General features: G+C 38.1%; 1 protein-coding gene across 1 annotated transcript in view; it reads right to left on the bottom strand.

Moving 5' to 3' along the window:
- Positions 1–25,493, bottom strand: part of TENM1 (teneurin transmembrane protein 1) — an 893,298-nt gene that overhangs the window by 143,075 nt on the left and 724,730 nt on the right. Inside the window, exons 18-20 of the mRNA XM_062183627.1 lie at positions 15,306–15,425; positions 9,118–9,379; positions 6,535–6,802 (exon numbers count right to left, since the gene is read on the bottom strand). Coding sequence (XP_062039611.1) covers positions 6,535–6,802; positions 9,118–9,379; positions 15,306–15,425 — 650 coding nt within the window. The remainder of the gene's footprint in view (positions 1–6,534; positions 6,803–9,117; positions 9,380–15,305; positions 15,426–25,493) is intronic.

Here is a 25,493-nt window from a genome sequence, read left to right as displayed (position 1 = left end):
GACGGCCCAAGTCCTTGGGCCCCTGCACCCACCTGGGAGACCCGGAAGAAGCTCCTAGCTCCTGGCTTTGGACTGGCGCAGCTGCGGCCGTTGAGACCAATTGGGGAGTGAACCAAAGGATGGAAGACCTCTCTCTCTCTCCCTCCCTCCCCCCCCCCCCCGCCTCTCTCTGCCTCTCCTCTCTCTGTGTAACTCTGACTTTCAAATAAATAAATAAATCTTAAAAAAAAAAAAAAAGAAATGAGCACATACCACTTGTTTACCACAGTATTAGGGTCATTAAACACATTAATGGACACCAAGCACTTTCACTTTTGGAGGGCCTATCCCATCTTATCAGGTATTCAAAAATGGACACAATCTATATTCTCACATAAAACATATTCCACATGTGTGAAAACTGAGTTGCAATTGACACATTGAGATGCTCCATGCTGCAGATACTTATTTAAACATTCATTGACACTGACTTTCTGATTTTCTTTTCATATTTTGGTGCCAGTAAACTAGGTTTCTCAGATCACAAACATTTTTTAGGTCTTTGAGAAACTCATATCCTTGGTACTGTGCCTATAAAGTTGAATGGATAGAAAAGCTCTGCTCTCAGTTAACGGTTATGATTCATGAGTGGAGAGAAGTGATGAAAGATGATCATCTCTGCTAGCTCCTCTGACAGAAAGCCACTGGGACGTTGAATTGGGCACACGCTAAGGTGGGTTGGTCATCTTAGTGGAGAGGCAGCAATGCGAGGCATACAGAACTCATGACTGGGAGACCCAAATTGAAATCCCTGGTTTGTATAGGGTTTTAGGCAAATCACTTGCGCTTTCTGAACCTCAGTTTCCCCTCTGTAAACATAGGTTGTATTAATTCCTTCATGGTTTCCAGGCAGGTGTTTAAGAATTAAAATGAGATAATATGCGTGAAAGTACTTTGCAAATTGTAAAGCACTGCCGATTTATTATGAAAATGCTCAGCAGATGCTATTTTTGTGACTGCCCAGCCTGTTTAGATTTTACTGAAAGGAGATTTATGAATACTAAAGCATCATTCTCAGGAACATTTTGTGTGCACAAAGCAACTGTAGCTTAGCACCTATTACTATTAATGTCCCCCTGTTTCTAACACAATTTAGCCAGACTCCTATGTGTTGTGAACTTTTAGGAAGTCGAGTTCTCCCAGAAACATCATTCTTACTTGCCAAACTACTGTACTAAATAATTATGCAATTGTTGTTGCCAATAAGCTTGAAGGAAAATAGATGGAATTGTTTATAGCAGTGCTACTAAAGGCGCATGGCTGATTTCCTGAACTTCCAGGACTCCAAACTGCTGCAATTTAATTTAATTAAAATGAAGACCATGCAGAATACATTATTACATACTGATAATGTATGCAGACACAGGCGGACATAGGGAATTATTTTGACAAAATTCACATAATGGATGCAGATCAGAGCCCCTGAACAAGTCAGTTTGTCAAATTAAATAAGCCGTCTCTAGAATTTTAACACCAATGCGGACTTAACAATAATGATTTTTTTTTACATTGTTTTGCAAGGAGAAGAGTTGGGAAAGAAACTAAATAAAATACAATGATTTCCAGACATTGCATCTTATTTAGAACTAGAGAATAAAGCATTAAGACCAAATGATTTCAAATGTTCACACCGAGTTTTTAGCAAGGGAGTCTTGTCTGTGTATCAAACAATAAATCTTTAAGCTGGATGAACTAGTGATTGTGGCTTTTGTACTGGAATCCTGGGGGTGATTTTACTCTTCTACTTGATCAATATTGTACTTGGATTAATCAATATTATCAATTGCCATTGATACTTCTCCAAGAAAGGACTTCACAGATCCACTGTATGTAATTTATTTACTTTGGCATTATCCCTCCAGCGGCAAAGTCGTTTCATTACAAAAAAAAAAAAAATGGTAAGATATTCTAGGTTCTCAGGCATTCCTTTTCTCATTTTAGCTGTTTCTTCAACACTCTATTTTTCTTTTGTGAGATTCTAGCCCTTAGTGAGCACACCAATTCCCACAGGTGAACTATGTAGGAAATAAGAGTCCTGCATTTGAAACCAAGTCCTACATTTCAATTTAGATATTTATTCACCATCCCATCAAATTCAGCTTGTTGGAATCTGAACCCCTGTTTCTCTGCAACCCAGAAAAGGATGGGCCAGGGATTAATATTTAACTGGCATAAGAAGGAAGAACAGAGAGACAACTTTCTTTTAACCCAAATCCTTGCTATAAGTAGGACTACATGGATGTCAGTCAAGGCTTGTATAAGTTTCCTATTGCTGATGTAACAAAGTGCCACAAACACAAGACAAATGGATCCTTTTAGAGTTAAGATCAGAAATCTCAAATGTGTTCCTCTGAGCAAAAATCAAGGTGTCAGCAGGGTTGAGTTCCTTCTAGAGATTCTAAGGGAAAATATATTTCTTTGCTTTTTCCAGTTTCTAGCAGTCACTCATATTCCTTGATTCATAGCTCTTTTCCCCCATCTTCAAAGGTAGCAATGTTGCATCTCCCTATGCTTTTCTTCCATAGTTATATCTTTCTATAACTCTGATGTTACCCTCTGCCTCCTTCTTCCACTTTTAAGGACCCTTGTGATGACATTGGGCTCACCCAGAAAACCTAGGATAATTTCCAATCTCAAACCAGAAGCTGGCTAACAACTTGATTTTATCTGTCGCCTTAATTAATTTTTGGCAAGCCATATAACATAATCAAAAGTTCCAAGGATGGGCATTTTGTGGGGTGGCTATTATCCTGCCTACCAACTATCTATACTAGGATTTCTGAATCTAAAACAATTTGAAAAATATCATGTTTAGCAGTATTATTAATATCTGGTGCAAAATTTATTCTGTTCCTTCACTTAACAGTTATGTGATTATGAAGTATAGCCAAGAGTACAAATAAATGTTTCATTAATTGTTTTTTAGATTCAATCATTGATATTAAGGTATCAGCTCAGTGATCATGTATATGATTGCTTTGTCTTCATCCATTCATCACTTGAACTATTTCTTGTCTACTGTGTTCTTAAGGGATTTAGAATCTATCGTCTTAGTGGATTTCCCAACTTCATTCTACCACCTGTTAAAACACTTTGCTTTGTCAGAAAATTCTCTTAGATTGAGATGAAGACTAGGTAATAAATACAATCCCTTCAACCCCCCGAAAACCATGATTAAGTTATCAGGGACATCTTCTACAAGGTAAATAATCCGTACTCCACCCTAGATACTACACAAGCAATTTTTTGGGCTGTTTTCCTTGGGAGCCTTGCCAGTTTTCTTTCTCCATTCTAAGAAATGTGGCCCTGAAGTGCAGAGAGCAACATCTTTTTTTCTCTCCCACTTTGGGTCAATTGTCCCTTGCTGATTTCATCACTGTTATTAGGATTAAGATGGAATAAGCAGCATATATTCTAGCATTTTTATTAAAGTCATTTTATAGGGAGAATGTCTGAGTTTTAACCAAGAACAAAATTATAGAAATAGGAAATAAACCTACACCCATAAGAAAATAATAGGAATGGAGGTTTTGTCACTGGGGTCCATACTAGAAAGTTTCTTCTAATATTACTTGTTTACTCAATTACCCATTGGCATATTTGAAGCTAAGTCACTGATGGTGTTTAACTCGAACAAGGACGAATGTTTTAAAAATCTTTAGCAATAGAGCCATTTAAAAGGCAGAGATAAAATATATCTCATGCCATGTATAGACTAAGGTTGGTAAAATGGTACAAATGCCATGGGAAACAGTTTGGTTGTTCCTCAGTAAGTTAAACATAAAGTTAGCATATGACAGAGATGGGAGATCTCTTTGTTTGTGCCTCTTTGCCTTTTGAATACATAAAAATAAATATTTTAAATGGAGAATGAGTAGCATGGAGTGCCTGCCTGTTAGACCCACAGCCCTCTTCATAGAGAAGCTGAGGCAACAACCACCTTTATAGGCTCCAGGCTTTATACCATGTGATCCTGATACTCTGGCACAGCCAAATTGAAAATAAAAATACCAGCAACCCATATTTGTTGAATGCTTACAATGTGCCAAACACTTTATATTACTTGCCTCCTGTAATTGTCATGTCATTACAACCTTATGGGTAACATAATCTTTATGGAATCCATTTTATAGATAGAGAAACTGTGGTACTTGCAGATGAAGTAAATTACCCAATGTCACAGAGCTAGTATGTGGAGAAGGGATGATTTGAACCTAGGGAGGGTGTCTGGCTCCAGAATTATGTTCTCTTCATCACTATGCTCACTGGACACTCTCTTTCCAACAGGAATATGAATATGATATACAGAGTAAGCTAGCAGGCGTAAGTTGGTGAAGAGCTGAGATAAAATGTCAGCAGTTCGTATGGCAGAGGAAGAGATGAACTCAATCATAAAGATGATCACATCAGCACTGTGACAAGTAGTGGACTCTTGCTGCACAGAGGACAACCAGGACTTCTGTTGAGTTGACAGAGCACATGCTGGCCTTCTAGAACTACAGTTTGTCCTGCGCAAGCCTGTGAGGCTCTGTTGCTCTTTATTGTTTATTGTTCCCACATTCTAAGAAAGTCCAACAGAGATGAGTTAATTATGTAAATATATATGCAGGTCACTTGGGCAAAGAAGGGTTACAAGTTTTTTTTTTTTTTAAATTTTTATTTTCACCCTCTGGCAAAAAAAGAGAGGAACTGAAAACACTGTTGTCTAGGAAATAAAGGAGGTTTTCAGAAAATTAGAAAATTCATGGAAATGCAGATTATGAAAGAGCTATGTATAGATTTTAAATTTATTTATTTGTTTATTTGAGAGATAGAGTTACAGACAGAGGACAGACAGAGAGAACAGTTTTCCATCTACTGGTTCACTCCCCAAATGGCCACAACAGCTGGAGCTGGGCCGATCTGAAGTCAGGAGCCAGGGGCTTCTTCCGGGTATCCCACTTAAATGAAGGGGCCAAAGGACTTGGATATCATCTACTGCTTTCCCAGGCCATAGCAGAGAGCTGGATCGAAAGTGGAGCATCTGGGCCTTGAACTGGCACCCATATGAGATGCCGGTGCTGCAGGTAGAGGCTTAGCCTACCATGCCATAGCACCAGCCCCTCAATTTTTTTTCATCCAAATAAAGTTGTCTTTTCATCCCATTTTGCCACAAGCTTAAAATTCCCTCATATAGGTCAGTTGCATAGGAGTTGTACCATGGAAGACACTTCTAAGGCAGGACACGAAATCATCTCCTCTGGAGAGCTTTACAATAGATTTATCATCTGCCCGAGGGTGGGTTCCATGAGATACTATTCAAAGGTACAAGGATCTATGGTTCCCATCTGCAGGCTCATAGACCTTGATGAAATTTTCACTGACTTCTGCAGTCTGATCATCTTTCTGTCTCTGTGGGTTAGGGTAACATTGCTTACTGTGATTTGTTAGGACAGTTCCGCTTCTGTTTTTTGGTGTTAAGGCATCCCTCCTTCATGAAAATATGGCAGTGGTAGGAAACAATAAATTGTGTTTATTTTTCTTTTTAAAATATTTTTATGGAGGCAGGTGTTTAGTCTAGTGATTAAGACACTGGTTAGGATGCCTGGGACCCATATCAGAGAACCTGGTTTTGATTCCCAGTTGCAGCTCCCGACTGCAGCTTCCTGCTAATGCAGACCTTGGGGGGCACTGATGATGGCTCAAGTGACAGGGTTCTTATCACCCAAGCAGGAGACCTGGATTGAGTGCTAACTCCTAGTTTTGGCCCCTCCTCCTAGCTGCTGCAGGCATCTGGGGGAGTCAACCAGGAGAAGGGAGCTCTCTATTCCTTTCTTTCTCTACATTTCAGATAAACAAACAAACAAACAAATATTCTTACTTGGCCAAAAACAAAAACAAAAACAACTAGGAAACTCTCAGACTCGTTCTTTTTTAAAAATGTCATTTGTTCAAGAAAATAAAATATCTGAAAACCACATACCTAAAGGATCTCTTAAGGTCTCTGTTATCTGTAAGATTTTAGGCTTTAAAGTTTTGAGATTCAGAAAATCAAAAGGAATAGGAAGGCAGGATGATTTTTTATTTAACCTACGAAAGTAACAAGTTAATGGAGTCTAACCATCTTAGATATAAAAGATAATAACTGAAGTTATATTTTTTTAGTTTCTAAGTGGAAATGACAGTCTAAATGTCAAACCCAACAACATGGCCTAAAGAACGCCATGCCAAAGGTCACAGTTAGAAGGCAACATTCAGCTCTGGAGACAGTTACAAGTCAGACCCCATGTGATTCCATTGGTCTACAGCCATCATGGAAGGAGAGCTAAAATCATCCTGAAGCAGAAACATATGAAAAGGGAACTCTAAACATGTCCAAAGGGAGTGTTTAAATGAAAAATTACCTTAGATCTTTTAGAAAAAAAATCAATAGTGCAAACACAAAATAATATGCACCTAGTATTTTCTGTTTTGTAAGCATAATATTGTTATTTTTATGGAATTAGTTCAACATACCTAAAGCCTCTGCCAGGCCCCAAACCTTCTGTCCATAGATGTCGGTCTTGTTCCAGGCAAATGTGTAGACAAGATTAATTGCAGCAGGAAACCATTTCTGTGTGAGTCGACCTTCCACAGCTACTGTGAGGTGCACTTTTATCATCCCTACAGGAATCGTTGAATGTGTCAGAAGAATCCGAAGCAGGGTTTTATACCCAGGGGTGCGGCTGCTCAGGTAACTTAGCTTTACAAAGCTGGAAGGAATGGGGATTTCCTCTTGTACAACCTGAAAGAAATTAAAAAAAGCCACATTGGCTCTTTTCAATGGTCACTGGTAGATGATGATATTGCATTGTCTTAGAAACACACCAACGGAGAAAACCTAAAGCAATTTATGGATGTCATGGCATTTGTTCCTGAATCTTTGTGAGATTGTGTGACTATACATTTCAAATTTTGCACCAGGCTTGCACTTGGACAAGACATTCAGTCAACTCTAAGGCTTGCTCTCATTTTTCCCTTGCCAGGAAAGATTGCATAAAGAACAGTTTCAGTTTTTCCATAGAGCCCTGCAAATTGCTTAGTAGGAGTTGGCAAGATCACACTGCTGAATGTTAAGCAATTCAGGGCTAGGGATGCTGTTGAGGGGTCTTTTTCTTCTATATACATACACAAAATCTTGTTTGGTGCTAAGTCATAGATCACAAAGCTGTTGCTCTAATTCTTATTCAGGTTGGGCTTTCTGAGAAGAAGGGCTCCAGAAGCAGGCCCAGCAAGTGATATTTTATGACAGAGATTATGGTTTCCCTAGAATTAATCTTTACTGATGCCATCACATTCATTTTCTTTGGAGCTTTGGAATGACCTCGAGGCCAAATTTTTAATCAGGTTTTTCTTATATATTTCTCTGTGCCTGGGTATACCAAAGACTGGGAACAGGTTTCTCCAAGTTGGCACCTGTGACTGAGAAGCAAATAACTCCCACTAATTCCTGTGTAAATTTTATACTAAATGTCGATCTTAGAGTGAAAATATCACTTGGCTTATTTAATTAATTGCTATTACTTATTTGCTTGTTTCCAAAGAAATCATCAAATAATCAAAAGTGGTAACTAAAACTGAATCTTGTTTTCCATGGCTTTCATCCTTCAAGACACATCTGAAGAAAAATCCTATCCTATTTAACATATTTAAGTTGATATGAATAGTGTGAATAGATTTGGGCTCTCATTCATTTTTTATTTCAGAACTTTGTTTCTTCTTACTTTCCCAAACCTGGGCAGAAACTGATCAGCAAAAGTGATTGTTAAATACATAGAATGTCATACTGTCCAGGAGTTTTGGTCATTTTCCTACATCTGAGGACCAAATCCCTCTTGCGTATTCCATGCCCGTTTTTTCTATTTTCCTTTGATAGCAGAGTTGTCTATTGGTTGTCTTCTCAGATGGTGGAAGAAGTACAGTAGTGAATGATAGCATGACACTTACCACCTTAGTATTTCATTTTCCTAAGGAAACATGCAATCTAAAATAAGGTTGAAAATTTTGGTGCTGAAAGAAGACCTGTACTTCCTCATGATATCTATGGAGGAGTGGTGTACCAATTCAAAGTACTTATTAAATGCTGTGCTGTTTTTCCTCCTTTATAAGGAATAGCAATGGGAAGAACAAGAGGGGCAACTCATTGGATGCCTTTCCTGTAGAGCACTTTGAGTATTTTGTGGGAGCTTCTCCAAAGTGGTATTGTCTAGACACTGCTAATAGCTGGTAGGGATGTTGAGATTGAGGAAAAATCAATTTGATCTTGGAGTACCCATTTACTTTTCTTTGAGTATACTTCTTTATTTCTGAATCTTTAGAAATGAGTCCATTTTGGTGGCTTCCACATTTAGCCATGATTAAAATGTTTCCATATATTTAAAAAAATGTTTCTATAATGTGGTAAGAGAATTTCAATGTGGCTGTCTGAATGACTTAATACTGAAATGACAATATTGAATGCTCACTAAAGAAGAATTCTCTGGGATACTAAAATATAAATGTTCACAAATGTCTTCTACCTATAAAAGCTTGAATACTCAGAATCAAAGGTTTATTTAAAAAAAAAACCCACAGGCTTAAAAATCACTTTACTAAACACAGCTAAACAAGAAGAGTATTCATGACTTTTAAGAACAGTAACAATAAATGTAAGCTAGACAAAGGGAGAAAACTAGATTTCTTAAGGAGCTTTAATTTCAGAGCCACAAATAGTCCAAGCTTATTGGTTATACTGTTACCACCATTAAGCCAGGTAGATTTGTACAGTGTGGTGTCTAGTAAGTCAAGGTTTGGGGTTTAGTTTTCATGACAGCTAGTTCATCTTGCTATTCCATGGCCACACAAAGAATGCCTTAATGCTCTGGTAACAGAATGTCCAATGCCATTCTCCCTGGACAGGTCCAGAGAGACTGTATTTGAAGGCTTCTCTCCACAGATAAAAGGCAGTTATATTATAGAGGTAGTAGGAATAACAGGAGAAGAAATGTAGCCACTATAAACTGTTGATGACGCTGTGGTACTATCATTTTTTTGTTGTTGTTCTAAGGCCAATATACTTACCTGCAGCTCAGGAACAATAGTTCCCCTCTCTGGACAGGATCCTCCAAATGATGTGAGTGGTGAAGGAAGCACAATAGGGTTTGGACTGATAAAGTTAGAGATATCACAAGATGGTGGGTCTGATACAACTCTCTGCATGGTTACTTTCTCCAACACAACAAACTGATTCCAAGGCAACCAGAGTGTCCTCCTCTCAGGTAGGAAAGGTGACCGGTCAAAGATTAAGATGACAGAGATACCGCCAATAGCTACAAGGTCAAAGCTGAAATGGAAAAGAAAAAATGACAGTTTCAACCAAATGAACAACCAAAGTAAAATTAAAGTTAAAAATTGGATTAATTTTAGTGTCCTTTTTTTTTCTTTCAGGACTCAGCTATACACATTTGTATTCTCTATTTTGTAAATTCCCTCTAGCTAAATATTTCACTCTCTGGTACACTACCGAAAAGAAATTCCATACTATTAGTTGATATCCACCCCAAATTTGTAAATCAATTTTAACACTGTTAAAATCACTGCATGGATTGCTGGACGACCCAATCTGATACTGATATTTCCTCTTGTGTTAAAGATGAGCATTTAACATTCAGCACCATATTTTATATAATGCATTATTCATCCTCAAAAAAATTCCTATAATGTAACATAAGAAAAGTAAGGAGACAAAAGGTTAAATATCTTGTTCAAGGTCACAAACATAGTATTAGAAGCAAGATGGTGTCTTTGAGATGGCATTTGGAGAAGGATACCAGCAGAGGAAATTTGTTCCATGGAATTTGGTTGAACCATGTCATGCTGAAACCCTCCACATCGACTACCATTATGGGCTCCCTGTTAGATTTGAATGCTAGATTTATAAATTTAGAGTTCATTCCAGAATGTTTCTTGCTTTGTTTTTTGGACAGCCTGTAACGGGCCCTGCCCAACTCTACCTAAAATTCCTTCTATATCTCTGACCACAGCAAGGCTATCTCACATAAGCCAACTCTGTCCACTCCCACATGTGGCCTTTACCAAGACTGTTGCCTTGGAGCATAACAGGCTCAGATTTCAGTTCATTCTGCACTAGGTGATTCTACCTTATTTCTCTTTTAACTATAATGACATTCTTTGAGATGATGTACTTGAGAGCATTTGAAAAGCATGAAATACTATTTAGATATAAGATAATGATAAATTATTATCATTAGATCTTAAAAATGGTTCAAGGGCAATATGATGATCCTTAATATTCAAAGCAACTTAAATCCACAGGGGAGAGATGTAAGCAATTTTGTGCATTGAAAAAGACATTTCAGTAAAACATGTTTTCAATGATAAGAAACCCTGATAGGGAATCAGACTTAATTATGGACATCTCATCACACCCTTTATATGATATTTATGATATTTATTATAATAATTCCCATTGTGTCTTGCTGCAGAAATCTTGCGTATAAAGAAAAATGGATAGTAGCAAAAGATGGATAATATAGTATTTTTTATGGCTGCTTTTCAGTGAGGTAGCTGTAGCATTAAGGCAGTTTCCAAAAAGAGGATTTTAAGAACGGCATTAACTATAGAAAATAATCTAGGTTTGCACTAAAAAAAAAAAAAAACTGCAAACAGCTTATGGTTTAAGACAGAGAGGCTGAATTCATGATAATATCGGAGCAGTTTAAGGCAAGAGTAGTTGTGAAAATCCAACATTACTTGTCAAGAAACCTTTCCTCTAGTTCACTTTCTATGTTGATTTAACTCTATGCCCTTGGGCAAGTTTATTTGCTTCACACAAACCTTGACTCTTGACTCCTTAAAAGTGAAGTGCTTATCTATTTAAAAACAATAAAACAAACACACACACAAAAAAATGAAACAAACTATCCAAACAAAAACATATGTAGCTGGGAATTTTTTCATACTGCTAGCAAGATTGAGCAGGCATCTTGTTTTGTGGAAAGAATATGGGTTTGGCTTCACACATATGTGTGTTCTAATCTCAGCTTTACCATGCTAACTTTGTGTCTCTGAGCTAGTTATTTGAACTCCATAAGCTGCAGTTGTCTCATTGATAAAATGAGGCCAATATCATCAATGCAAAATGCTTATCTCTGACTTCCTTTCTTTATAAATGAACCAACTTTTGCTTTGAGGGGACTCAGACAGAGCCTCTCTTCATCTTCTAGCCTTCAGAACAAAGCTATTGAGACTCTTAACGCTGCTCATTTAAGAAAGTCATTCTCATTTCACCCATTGTGCTTATTAGCCAAATTATTTTAAGTAGTTTTCTTTCAACACTTTACTAAGTATCAGTTATATGAGGGACCCTCAGAACATTCATGGAAATGTATATTATGAAAAAACTCTGTATAGATTTTGAAAATCTGCTGCACTAAAATAAACTTTATTCCCATTTTCCACGAGCTTTCTGAAATCCCCTCTTATATCTAAGTTAAAGGTGGTAAATCATAGATAATAAGAGCCAGGCTACTTGGGCTAAAATATTGAGCTCTACCTATAAGAACTGTATTAATCTAGATAATGTTTCTCATCTACCAAATGAGGATAATGATAATAATGATATCAATAGCATAAAGTCTTCGTGATAATAAAATTAGGATGACATTAATGAAAAGTGTTTGGCATAGAGTAGACATTCATAAGTATTTGTTTCTCCTTCAGAATTGTTTATTTTATTTTCTGTTATGCTGGCCCCTTTCTATCTGAAAATCAAACTTCAGACTTTATAAAAAACTATTTGAGATGGAGAGAGAGAGATATAGAGAGACAGAGACAGAGACAGAGAGTTAGACGGGGGTGGGGTGATCTCCCATCTGCTAGTCACTCTCCAAATGTCTGCAATGGCCAGGGTTGGGCTGGGGCCAAAATCAGGAGTCAGGAATACAATACAGTTCTCCCCCGCAGGTGGGAGGAACAGAATTAATTACATGGGCCATCACTTCTGTGTCTCAGAGTCTGTACTGGCAGGAAGCTGGAGTTCAGAGCCAGAGCTGGGAACTGAACTCAGACACTCCAGTGGGACTCGAGGGTCTTAACCACTAGGCAAATGCTTCCTCCCGCTAGACTTAAAAAGGGCTCAGCAGTCCATCACAGCCTTCTACTTTATACACAAGACTTTTGTCCCACATTCTGGGCCTTTCTTTGTTCTCAAGATAAAGTTGTCAATGAACTTTTTTAAGTGGTTGACAATGGAGTTAAATAGTTGTACAACCCACATAACATATTTGCCTTTATATAGACTTTGAGAGCATTAATAGGTTAATCCAAAGCAGTGATACCATTGATGAGAATTACAAACACTGCTGTAGACTGGAGAGTTGACATTTGGAGACAGAGGACCCTCTTAGCATCTTGCATACCACATTCTGTCTACTAAGCTATCTAAACACTAACCTCAGCCTTTTTATACTCCTTTACTCTCAGGCATGTTTTCCTTATGGTTTTCTACTTTTGAAATATACTTACTCAATCTGAGGTAGCAACAAGCTGAAACATATAAATGTCAACTCTCATCACATTGTCACTTTATGTCCAAGAAATAACAGGGGGGCAGTCTGGTTGGCATTTGGGGTACATATTTTGAATACTTACAACATTTTTGGAGCCCGGGGGAGACTTATTGCCAGAGGGGACTCTGGCTATTATCTGTCACCTATATAAACCTAGTTCTCACAGACGGCTCCGGAGAAGGTCTTGGTATTCTACTTAAAACTAAAAATGTGAAAATGACAACAAATGTTCTCTGTAAACTGGAGGCAGAAATTTTTAGATATTTTAGGCATAAGATTCTTTTAGATTCTTTTTGTGAATAACAGATAATTCACTTAATCCTTTGCATGCAAACTAAAACAAAAACAAAAGAAACAGACGGCCCAGCAGGTTTCCATGAGAAGTCAAATGTCTCAGAAGGCATCTTTATTTAAGGAAATAGCCCATTGCTCTGGAGCTGGCGTTGTGGTGTAGCAGGTTAAGCTGTTACCTATGATGCCAGCATCCCCTATGAGCACCAGTTCGAGTCCCTGCTGCTCCACTTCTGATTGAGCTCCCTGCTACTAATGTACCTGGGAAGGTAGCAGAAGATGGCCCAAGTACATTGGTCCCTGCCTCCCATGTTGAATACCTGGATAGAGTTCCAAGTTCCTGGCTTTGGATTAGCCCTCCCTAGCCATTGCGCCTGAATTATCTGGGGGAGTGAACCATCAAATGAAAGACCTTTCTCTCTCTCTCTCTCTCTCTCTCTCTCTCTCTCTCTCTCTCTCTCTTTCTCCCTCCCTCCTTCCCTCCCTCCCTCCCTCTTTCCTTCTCTCCCTCTCTCTCCCTGACTCCCCAAAAAGAACATAAATCTTTAACAAAAAATAAACAATCCATTTCTCACATTTCTCAAATTATAGCACATGGTTGAAGATGCTGGCAAGGGTGAGGCTAGTTTTGTGTACCAGTTACTAGTGACTGAACTACCTAAATTCCATCATTCAGTTTTATTGGGAGAAAAGTCCAATGATAGAATATTTGAAAGGAAATATATATCACCATGTAGTCTACATATATTCTGCTATAAAAGAAATTCCATAAACTAGAGTGTCAATTTGTTGGGTCAACAACAGGAGCCACTGTGCACTTGCTCCTCATGTGGGATCTCTGTCCTTAATGTGCTGTACATTTTGATTTAATGCTATAACTAGTACTCAAACAGTATGTTTCACTTTGTATTTCTATGTGGGTGCAAACTGTTGAAATCTTTATACTAAATTGATCTTCTGTATATAAAGAGAATTGAAAATGAATCTTGATGCAAATGGAAGGGGAGAGGGAGCGGGAGAGGGGAGGGTTGCAGGTGGGAGGGAAGTTATGGGAGGGGGAAGCCATTGTAATCCATAAGCTGTACACTGGAAATTTATATTCATTAAATAAAAGTTAAAAAAAAAAGAAATTCTGTGTTATAATAATGAATAGATGGCTAGCTATTAATTCGCAATATAACATATGTAAGTAATTCATATAGTTTACTGAAGTCCTTAAAAACAGTCTGTTTTCTTAAGTAGGTTAAAATTCTTATCTTTTTAAACTAATTTTTATAAGTACTTTCTTGACAGGCAGTTGAAAAAATAATTTCAGCACGGCCCAAGTCAAACAATTAACATTTCTCAAGTGGTTAGGACTAATAAGGTTTGATTGTAGGTTCTTGAAATCAGATGGTCTCTCACACTGTGCTAAAGCTCCAAGTCAACAGGTCTCTTTGTAAGCATTGAAGTAGCTTGTTATAAGTAGGATATTTTAAGGATAGCCACCTAGAGACTAGAGCGCCTCAAGGCCATTATTACAGTGTTTCTGAGAGTCATAAATAGGTACCTTTAAGCTGGACATGTGGGCCTATTGACTCAAATATTCTGAACAAATGTCTATCTAAATGACAGCAATAAAAATGTCCTCTGTGTGTGTGTGTATGTGAGAGAGGGAGAGAGGGGGGGGGGAGAGGGAGAGAGAGAGAGAGAGAGGGAGAGAGGGAGAGAGGGAGAGAGGGAGAGAGGGAGAGAGGGAGAGAGGGAGAGAGGGAGAGAGGGAGAGAGGGAGAGCAAATGCTTTTCCAGGATGAAAAGGTTTTACTTAGACATGTTGCTTCTCAGGCTCCAGAGAACCTTGACAATCCCTTAGAGAGCAACATGGTGGTTGGTGCTTAAGGTTAAATCCCTATAGTTATATAGGCTGGCCATGTCTGTCAGTCATTTGTAGTCACTAGCCAGATAGGCAGCCTAGAAAGGACACATCAAATGAAAACTTTTAAGAGGTTTTCTTGGAAGAAATCTTTTGTATACATTCATTTCTGAAATATCTTGGGGCTGCTGTGGGAGAATAGCCTAAGTGTTCTGTGTTTCCCTATTTATTGCCAGAATCATCTTACTGAACTTTGAAGTTGGATTTATAAATGGAATTAGATGAAGGATAGAAAACTTTCCACATGGTCAGGGTTTCAAGAAGACATGATAGTAACATTGAAGGGGTAGAAGAGAAATTTGGCTTGATTCAGATGATGAATAGGGGATATATATATATATATCATCAATATCTTTTCCATTTACAGCTGGATGGAAGATAGGTTTACTATCACCCTGTCATCTAAGCCCTGGTTTTGTCCATGGCTAAAAGTCAGTATTTGGCCCCCTCAATGATCTGAAGCAACAGTGACATACCTCCCATCTTGTCGACTGATGGTAAACCCATAATCACTGTGGTGCAAGAAACTGACATTTACACCCACTAGAGGAGTTCCATCTACTGCCACCACTTGGCCTCGAATCACACAGGCACGCCTGCAACACAAAACCAAAGACAAATTTTTAAAAATCATGTTGAAACTAAATTTTAGAAGTGAAGTTATAGAGACTTTGGAAAACACAAAGATAACAAAGAAAACAATTCAATTTACCAGTAATAACTATCAATAACATTTTGGGGGAGGGTATGTGTGTCTTTTTTACCCATTAAAATTCAAATGATATGAGATAAAGTTCAGAATCCTGGACTTTTTTAAGTGAACAGTACAAGTATCAACACTAGTAAAATTAGGAGCTCTTTACTACCCCATCTTATTATCATATAATATACTCTTGAAATAGTTCTCGATGAATTTGCTAACCCACTCTCTATTTTAGGACATTGTTTTTTCTTAATTTTTTCTGCAAAAAAATTTTTTTATCATTTTCTTGGGAAGGATATTTTTCTCTCATTGAAGTTAATTACATTAGTTAATTCCTAAATACAATGTAGACATGACTGAAATCCCTGCTGACAACCCCTGTTCCACTTCCTGGTCCTGTCACTAATGATAATCAACAGTATCCAATTGCTGTGTGCATTTTATATACATTTACATACATAGATATGAACATTTTTAAGGCTCTTGATATCTACTGCCAAATTGTTTTTTTTTTTTTCTGGGAAAAGAACCAACCAACCAACCAACCAAACTTAGATGGGTGAACTTTTAAGTTAAAGTCTGCAGAAGAGATATATTATCCCTGATTATGGTATCCTATTTTTCTTTCCTACTTTAAATAAAACATGTCAGGACATTTTCCCTTTAAATAGATGAGTCTCATTCTTGCCAAAGAATGGGATTCCATTAAACTAGTCCCTTCATAGGGTTGTCTTCTAGGTTCATGCCCACAGCTTTCTGCTCTAGCCTGAGTGACAAGCTCTAACAAATTCCAGGAGTGTGGCAGTAAAGAAGAGGTTCCTGGGATAAATCCCAAGCAAGTATTTTTCACAGGTACATTTTTATTTGGGCAGGGGTAGCTTTTTCACTGCAGTCTAACCCTAATCTTGGCAGCCCTGAGCTCTTGGACATGCATTTTATAGTTAGAGCTTGCAGGGTTGCGGAGGGTTGAACAAGGTCAATGATTTTTCCTAGGGTCATCAATGTCATTTTTTTTCACCAAGTAGGATTTTTTTTCACCCAGTAGGTTATCCAGAGAAGCTCAATGCTGGATTAAAATTGGCCATGTTGGCCGGCGCCATGGCTTAACAGGCTAATCCTCCACCTTGCGGCGCTGGCACACAGGGTTCTAGTCCTGGTTGGGGTGCCGGATTCTATCCCAGTTGCCCCTCTTCCAGGCCAGCTCTCTGCTATGGCCTGGGAAGGCAGTGGAGGATGGCCCAAGTCCTTGGGCCCTGCACCCACTTGGGAGACCAGGAGAAGCACCCGGCTCCTGGCTTCGGATCAGCGAGATGCGCCTGCTGCAGCGGCCATTGGAAGGTGAACCAACGGCAAAAGGAAGACCTTTCTCTCTGTCTCTCTCCACTATCCACTCTGCCTGTCAAAAAAAAAAAAAAAGTGGCCATGTGATTTGGACAAACATGGCTTCTAAGAGTACCTCTAATAATTCCACCCTGAGATATTACATTTTTCTAACAGAGTCGGCAAGGTGAGGCAAATGTTCAGATCATTTGAGGTTATCATTTCTAGATAACCAAAAGACAGTTATCACTAAAATTTTGTTTTATGTGTTTTAGCCAATAAATCTCACTACTAAATTCTGTTGAGGAATTGGTTATAAGTTATGTTAATATGATTTATCCTGCAATATTTTTCCCCAATACAAATTAAAAGGCATTAAGTATTACAAAATGGTGAGCTTGTATAATTGTTGATATTAGTGTTTGTGTGTATTCCGAGCTGTCAGACCAACATTTCTAGGTCTGTGACATAGATCAGTAGCTTTTTTGTTTCCAGCGAGTTGTCCATTTTATGAATTATGTAAATCATAGTTCAGTATGACATGCAAATGGCATATTGGCACTTGCATTGCCATGTCTGATTTTCCAAGCCTCTTTATAATTTTAAAATCCCATTTGTCATAATAGAGAAGACATTTGAAGTCACTGAGGTCTGGGTTTTGAACTAATCCTGACAGATCAGGTCCCAGATTCTAAGTCCAATGTAAAAAGAAGTGAATATTAAGAGGATGTCTCTGGTTTTATACAGTAACCTTTCAGAGGTCTTTACAAAGCAACATTTGACAAGGAGGGTATAGATTAAGCAGAAACATGCTGAGAAAATCTCTGGCAAACTCTATAGGGATTGTAGCCAGAAGAGACTGTGTGTTACTGAGGTCAAAGCATTTAGAAATTAGTTAAACATTGTTTCCCGAGCATGAAATGTTGTTGGGGACATGGCAGGGGTGAGTATTTGCAAACTTAGGAGCCTCCACCAGTTAACAAGGTGGCTTTTGCAACAATGTCGACTAGGTGCTTGCTGATATCCTATGGGCAAGACAATCCCACTCTCCCTCATTTTATTTGTTCACATTAATCTAGATATTGTCTTTCCACAGCTGTACTAGGCTCAATTATTTTTGTTTTTATTTTGTCAAGCCTCGTTGGCATTATTTTCTCATATTTTATGGCAGACACAGACCTGTCTCTTCTTTTTGCTGCTCTTTTATTTTCTATATGGCTTATATTTATGAAGAATTCAGGCTGGTGAGTGAAAGTCTCATAAAAGTTATCATTATTCTGTGCATTTCCCTTGTATTCCCCTCTTCCTTCATTCTGTATCTCATTCTGAGTAGACTTGTCTTTTGACTCTTCTCCTTATTATTCCTCATATTTTATGAAGCACACAGATTTGTGTGATAACGACTCATCAAAGTCATCATTATTCAAGACATTGTCTACTTGTTCTTCTCATTCATTTCACTCTTCATCATTCATAAATAATGTGCAGACTTGTCTCTCAACTCCCCTACTTTTTTATTCTTCATATTTTATGATCCACACCAACTTACAGCATATGATAAAGCCCCATAAAACTTATGATTCTACATTTATCAGTATTGAACTCTCTTTGTAATGTATTAGCCTTTAAATGTTCTAAGATTCCCTGTATCTTGCTGCATTTGCTCCCATTATTTACACACTCTGTGTCATCCATTTTTCACAAGAATAACTTGTAGCTCCTTTTATTCCTGGATTACCAGTACTTACTGTAATCTTTGACCAATATCAGTCATCCAGTGTCAGTATAAATTGTCTACATTTTGGGACAGTATTAAAGTATTCTTTTTAATTTTCAGTAATCTTGACTGACACTGCATGCAGAAACCCAGGAAAAAAATCTACGTTGCAGGCAAACTCTCCAATTCAAAAAGAAAGCTCCTGAGCTTACTCACTTCCTTAGGCTATGCCAGCTCCAAATGGCCCTTAGGGAGCCCTCATATATATTCTTGGTCAGCGCATTGTTATGTGCCACTTTGTTCAGCTCAGCCACTAGTTTGTGCACTCCTGGCTACTAAACTGTTTTCTTTAATTATGGATGGTAGTCTTATTTCTGCTTTGCTTTCCCTGATTCACCCAGCCACTAACATTATTTATATAACTTGTTCTGATTATGCTTCTCATAGGCAAATGATCCTGTATAATTCATCTTTTTCCAAGGTTAGATCCTAGCTGACTATGGATACATGTATGGTGAGGGCTGCCTTTAGTAGTAGCACAATCCTACTTTCTGTATCTTTCTTTATTCCCATTGTGGCAGCCCCCTGTTTCCTCTCACAGTGAGCCCTTGGCTTCTTCAAATCACCATCTATCTAAATCAGGCAGTCTTACTTGGCCTGTCAGTGGCCTGTCTTGGGGAAGCATTTATGTTCTTACATTTCTGCCACATCAAAATGACCCTCAATCTGAATTCGAGTCCTTCAAGGGCCTGTCTTTTTCTGAAAGTTTTTCCATTCAGTTATATGTAGAACTCTTTAAACCCTTTTAAGCCAGACAGGTGAGAGAAGCTAATGTTTAGACTGTCATGAAGCTGGCCTTGCACATGGGCACAGCAGGTATGTGCCCAGTGGACAGTCTTCTGTGTTGGGTTTGTATGCGTGTGTACATGCACATGATCATGTACTCTCAAAGGCAGGTAGCACATACGTGTCATCAGTGCTTGGGGCTCTCCTTTGACTCACAGACATGGATGGGCGGCTTTGCTTCTTCTTACCTTCAAAAATAAGAATAAGGACGTCTCCTTGCTGTTATTGGTTAGAGCAAGATAACTTGAACTTAGATGAGCATGTCCAATATGACTTAAAAAACACGTATGAGGGAGATAACCCCTCACAAGTCTCTCTCTTCCTGTTCTCTGGGGGAATAAAGGCTGCTGCCAAGCTGTCTACCTGCTGTCACTATGCTAAAGCTGCAACCCCAAAGGAATTGCTTCTCCATTTTAACTAAATGCTGAATCCTCTAAGTGTTTGGAGCTTGGCCTGAAGAACAGGGCATCTTGGGAAATGCTAGTCAGAATACACTTTATGGAGAGCCTTATTTAACTAACAAGCTGCTTGTTAGACAGCTCTGATGCAAAAGGTCTAATTCATTCTGTATTAGCTATTTTCATGGCATAGTCAAATTATCCCTAGCCTTCAATCAACACTTGGTTCCATTCTCCTCTTCCCTTATTTGTTGTCTTTTGTCTTCGATGTCAAATTTCCAATATTCATTCAATACCTCAGGCAACAACATTAACCTCAAGCACAAAAGTTGGTTTGAAAAACAAGGCTGAAAACTAAATTGCTGAAAGAAGATGTAATTTACTGCATTGTATTTCTGATTAAAAACTTTCCTAAGGAAAATGAAGCTCAGGGTTTGAAAAGTTATAGTTTTTGCTTTTGTAGCTAACATGCCCATAAGCAAGCTTTGAAGGGTAGATTCAAAATCAAGAACCTAGCTAGCAGGGGATCTAGCAGCACTGAGCAGGTTAGGTTGTTTTCTCCATAGGAACAGATGAAATCCTTCCCACAAGCTCCGGTCAAGAGATAGCACTGGGGAGGACTGAGCTGGGAGTGGCCACACAAATTCTCCACTCACCAGTCTTTGAATCCTGCTCTGTAAATTTCTCTGTGAGCTGTCAGTTGGCCCAAGTCTCCAAGGGATAGAAATCTGTTACATATGAGGTATGGTTCAAGGGTTCCCCCACACCCTTTCCATAGGCTTACCACACCCTTAACAAGAATTAGTCCTTTGTGCCATCTGGATCTGGAATGCAAATAGCTCTCAGTGGTTGGTAAAGGGGCTTATGATATTCCTGCTATCCACTGCCATTACATAATAAAGGATCTTTTCTTCAGAGTGTTATTTTGGAACTGTGATGTTGGTCCTCTGTCGTTTTTGGTAATCTTTCTCTCCTATAGACTAGAGATTCTCAAACTTGATTAAGCACCAGAATGACCCAGAAGGCTTATTAAAATGCAGATCGCTGGGTCCCATCACCAGAGTTTCTGATTCCCTAGCTCTGGTGTGGGATCTGAGTATTTGCATTTCTAACAAGTTCCAAAGTGTTGCTGAGGCTGCAGCTCTAAAGACCAAACTTGGAGAAGTGCTGCTTTAGGGAAAGCAGGACCATGACATATACAGTCAATTAAGGTGTATGAACTTCTGGGGAGGAAGGTAGGGAGCATAAACTACATAAAGGCAGGTAAATCAACAACTGGTTCACAATCGTATCATTATGAAATCTATGAGGCATGTATTTTAATTCTTCTATGCACATTTCCAAAATAGGGATTTTTGCAGCAACTCTATCTCGAGAAGTCACATTGATACTGTCATGACAAAGTGGTGGCTGGACTACAAAATGAAGTGTAGGATTCCTTCAAGTCCAGAGATTATAAAATGGAAATATGTTTTAACTCAATTTATGTATTCCAGATAAGTGTCAATTTTCCCCACCCCTATAAGTCTCCTTTAAACAAGGTTGTACTCATGTTATTGTACTTGTCATAACGTGTCTTGGATGACAGTTATAGATCTGTCTTTCCTAGTAGATGGACACTCTGGGGGCAAGGACGGTGTGCTTTTCCTCTGTGTCCTTCCCAATGCCTGGTGTTCACAGTGGGAGCTAAACAAAGGTTTGTAGGATTTCAACTCAAATATCTGTTTCTATGAAATTGTAAGGTCCAAGTACTTACAACCTATTCCCTTGGCACTGATTCAAGGGCTTCAGGGATACTTTGAGGTTCATGTGTGACAGGTGCCTTACAGTCATTTATTACAAGATAACATTCTGGATTGTGCATCATGGACAATCTCATCATGAGAGTTTTGTTTGATACTCGACTGCTTTGGGGAATTCAATAGTAATCATGTGATTGGAAAGAATAATTGAATATCCTCAAATGCTTAATTTTGCAACCTAACCCCATTATTCATTTATATATCATCATATACTTACTATTTGATATTTCATAATTTACATATATTTGAGGATTCTAATAAACATATTTTTGGGGTTTCCACAGAACACATGCTGCTTTTGATATAAGTTATCTAAGCTGGTACAGCACCAGAAAAACATTTAATGTTGTAGCATAAATCAGTTTTCATGTTCTGAAAATGCGAATGCCATGAATGTTCATATGCAAACCTAATACAATCTCGTTAGGTTTTACTTAAATATAGCAGCCTGATTTAATCCTACTCAGTTGGTCACTAGTCCAAATAAATAATACTACCAAGTGTGTAACATTAAAAGCAGCTGGGAGCATTAGCCATCAACATTCTAGGACTCTGGAAAAGGTGGTGCTATTGAAAATACAGATAGCTTTTTAAGCAGAATTATTTTCCTCATGGCTAGTGATGTTTCAAGTAAAACAAAATGGGGGCACTCACCCTGAGGTAGGGTGGCTATTTTCCCATCTGCCCTGGTAATTGCTTGTCAAAAGTAGGCTTGCTTTGGATGCCTGAGATCCCCAAAGTAATGGGAAAAAGATCAAGTGTTTTGAAAGAATAAGAAAACTGACGACACAGTCACATTTTCAGGACTGCATAAGTGCCAGTTTGCTTCATTTAGACACATGATTATTTTTGTCCAGAATTGGAATCCTAAAATATTTGTCCTATAAGCCCTTGCAACTATTGAATAGTTTGAATTTTGTTGTTGTTGTTGTTTTGTTTTTGGCTGGTTTGTTTTTTGTGTGTTCTATACATTAGTCAAATGGTGTATCTTTGGATAAGCCTTATGGGATTTTGTTAACCTCATTAACCTCTCCTGTCACTTCTCTGTGAATCTGCCTTTCAAATAATGGATAGTCATTAAACTTAGGGCAAGTCCTTCTTGTTGGCTACCTCCCAGGCATGGATTACTCTTCCCTCTGTGGAGGAAAAAGTGCAGCTTAACTCTAGCCACAACTGTGTTCTAGCTCTGGCTTGCTGGTAAACACCATTGTGGTTTTTCCTAACAAACAGAATTACTCCTGGCCTCATTTGCTCATTATATAAAATGATAAGAACAGTTCTTCCTTACCTTCTTTCCAATCACACCACATAGATAGGACAATATTAAAATGATCAAGTCAAATGATCACCTTTTGAATTTGATCTTTCAAATTATATTCTACTAGGTATCCTGATAATTTAAAATATAGAATTTGTAAAAATATTTATTCAGCACTTACTATGAGTCAATTACTATGCCAGATACTTTCTTTACCTTACTTCATTTTACATCCATATAACCCTGGTAGGTATTAGTGTTAGGCCTATTTTTAAAATGAGGAGACAGTATTGAATTGCAATATGAGAATCGACTGCAAATTCTCTCCCCAAACTGTACTCTATATGTTGTGTGTGGGCATGGGGGCAAATTGTTGAAATCTATGATTAGCATAGAGATGGTCCTTTATATATAAAGTCATAATAAAAATGATCCATAATGAAGAAGGAGATGGGAGAGGGAATAGGAGGCAAGAAGGGAGTGGGGTGGGAGGCATGGGGGAAAGAACCACTGTACTCCTAAAGTTGTATCTATGGCAAAATGCATTCATTGAATAAATCAAAAAAATGAGGAGACAGACTCAGTGAGGTAAAACAAAACTTGCTCAAGATAATATAGCTAGTAAGTGGTGCAGTCATGGGGGCCTTCTGATTTGGACTTTTCAAATTTTATATGAGCTGTAACTTACTAAAGAAATTCTGATTAACATGTAATATTTGTTCATTTCTATGAGGTCCAGGCCATCATTTCAACACATGTATCTGGTGTGAACTGATCAAATTGGGGAATTAGACTTTTAATTTCCTTATCTTTTATATTTGAAGCTCCGTTTCCAGTTCTTCACAGTTGACCTGGACTCTGGACTCTAAATTTAGAGTCTAGGCTCTACATCAGATATTTCTGAGCCAAGATATAAATAATGTGGCTACAAAAAAAAAAGTGCTCACTTACAAAGATGGTGCTACACATAGGACATCATTATCTGTAGGAATTTACCAACTGTTGAGCACTATGTGCAAGGTTTGTAGTGGAGATGAACTATAGAATGCCATTCATTGGCAATCACTCTGCCCTCTCTGGGAACAAAATGAAATGACAGAACCAGCTAGAGAGTCACTGCAAGCACATAATATGGCTGAGGTGTAGATAATAAGGATCTGAGTCTTGACTTTTGATACTAATTGAACTATAAGTAGGATAGATAAAATATTGGAAAATACCTAAAACATTGACATAAGTTATAGATAGCTACTGGTATTATTAACTATAAGCATTAAGCATTTCAGAACAGCAGAATTTTAAAATGTCATAAATTATCCATTGAAGAACCCTTTGAAGATTTATGCTCTCCTTTCTTTTCGTTCGTCTTTGCCCAAGAGCTTTTGCAGAGAAGTGAAAGTCACACATTCTTCCTTTCTGGTACCTTTAGGTGTTGACTGCTGATTTCAGGAGCTAGTCAGCACTATAAATCTGGGAGCCTTCAGCACGTTGTAATTTTTTAAATGTGTTGTGAACATGTGTTTCCTGAATTTTAGCATTAGACAAAATAGTTGTCTGAAAATCAAGAGATTCTGTCTTCACACAGGTAACACCTTTCACATAAATGAGATAAAAATGCTTTATTAGCAAGTACCAACAATCTTACTTTCCACTTAGGACAGCAACTACAGAGGTGATAAACAAAGGAGGAAAAGCACCATGGGGAAAGAAAAAAAAACAGAATCAAGGAATTATGGACAACCCAAACCATACTTGGAGTCCTTTTCCAAATGTGGGCAGGGCACCTTCCTTTAGAAAGAAAGATGAACAGTAGGTAGATTTGAGGACGTTGATGCCTTACAAAGAACTTCCCCCAGTCCTCAGTCTATCCAATGTATTCAACAATTTGTGTTCACCATGCCTTGTCGTGTACCTGGCATAATGTTTTTCTAGTTCCTAGATTAAAAACACACACACAAAACATCGGCCATTAGCAAATAGACTGAGAAGTCTTAAACTCATGAAAAAGTTAAACACAAAGTATGTGGATTCCAATTTGTGCCTCAGCAGAAACAAATGAGTTTTATGGGTTCTGGGGGTTACTTATAGATAGAGAAAACTGAGTTAAATCTGTGAGTGTTGAATAATACTATATATTTCTTTTTAAATATTCTAAATATAGGCTTTCTTTAGGTCTTCTTTTTTGTAATTCCAAATCAGTAAGTGGTTTCTAAATATTTGATTACTTATAGGGTCAGCACTAAGATCTGCTATTTATTTTCTCTTTCATGACTAAAGGGTGCAGGGCTGTTGCTGATTTCTCTTTCTAGAACCAATTCAATTTGTCTGCGGCATTTAAATTCTCCCATTGTACTCCTGGATGGCAAGTATCCCATCCATTTTTCAGTAAAACCTAGCATAGTAAGTGTATCATAATAAGTAGTGTATAGTATTTCCTTGAGAAATATTTGTCTCTCTCTCTCTCTCTGAAGATTTATTTATTTATTTGAAAGTCAGAGCTACACACAGAGAGGAGAGGCAGAGAGAGAGAGAGAGAGAGCGAGAGCGCTCCTCCATCTGCTGGTTCACTCCCTAGCTGGCTGCAGTGGCCAGAGCTGCACTGATCTGAAGCCAGGAGCCA

The sequence above is a fragment of the Lepus europaeus genome, chromosome X (assembly GCF_033115175.1).
Source record: "Lepus europaeus isolate LE1 chromosome X, mLepTim1.pri, whole genome shotgun sequence".
Taxonomy (NCBI): Eukaryota; Metazoa; Chordata; class Mammalia; order Lagomorpha; family Leporidae; genus Lepus; species Lepus europaeus.
This window is presented reverse-complemented; position numbering and strand designations above follow the sequence as displayed.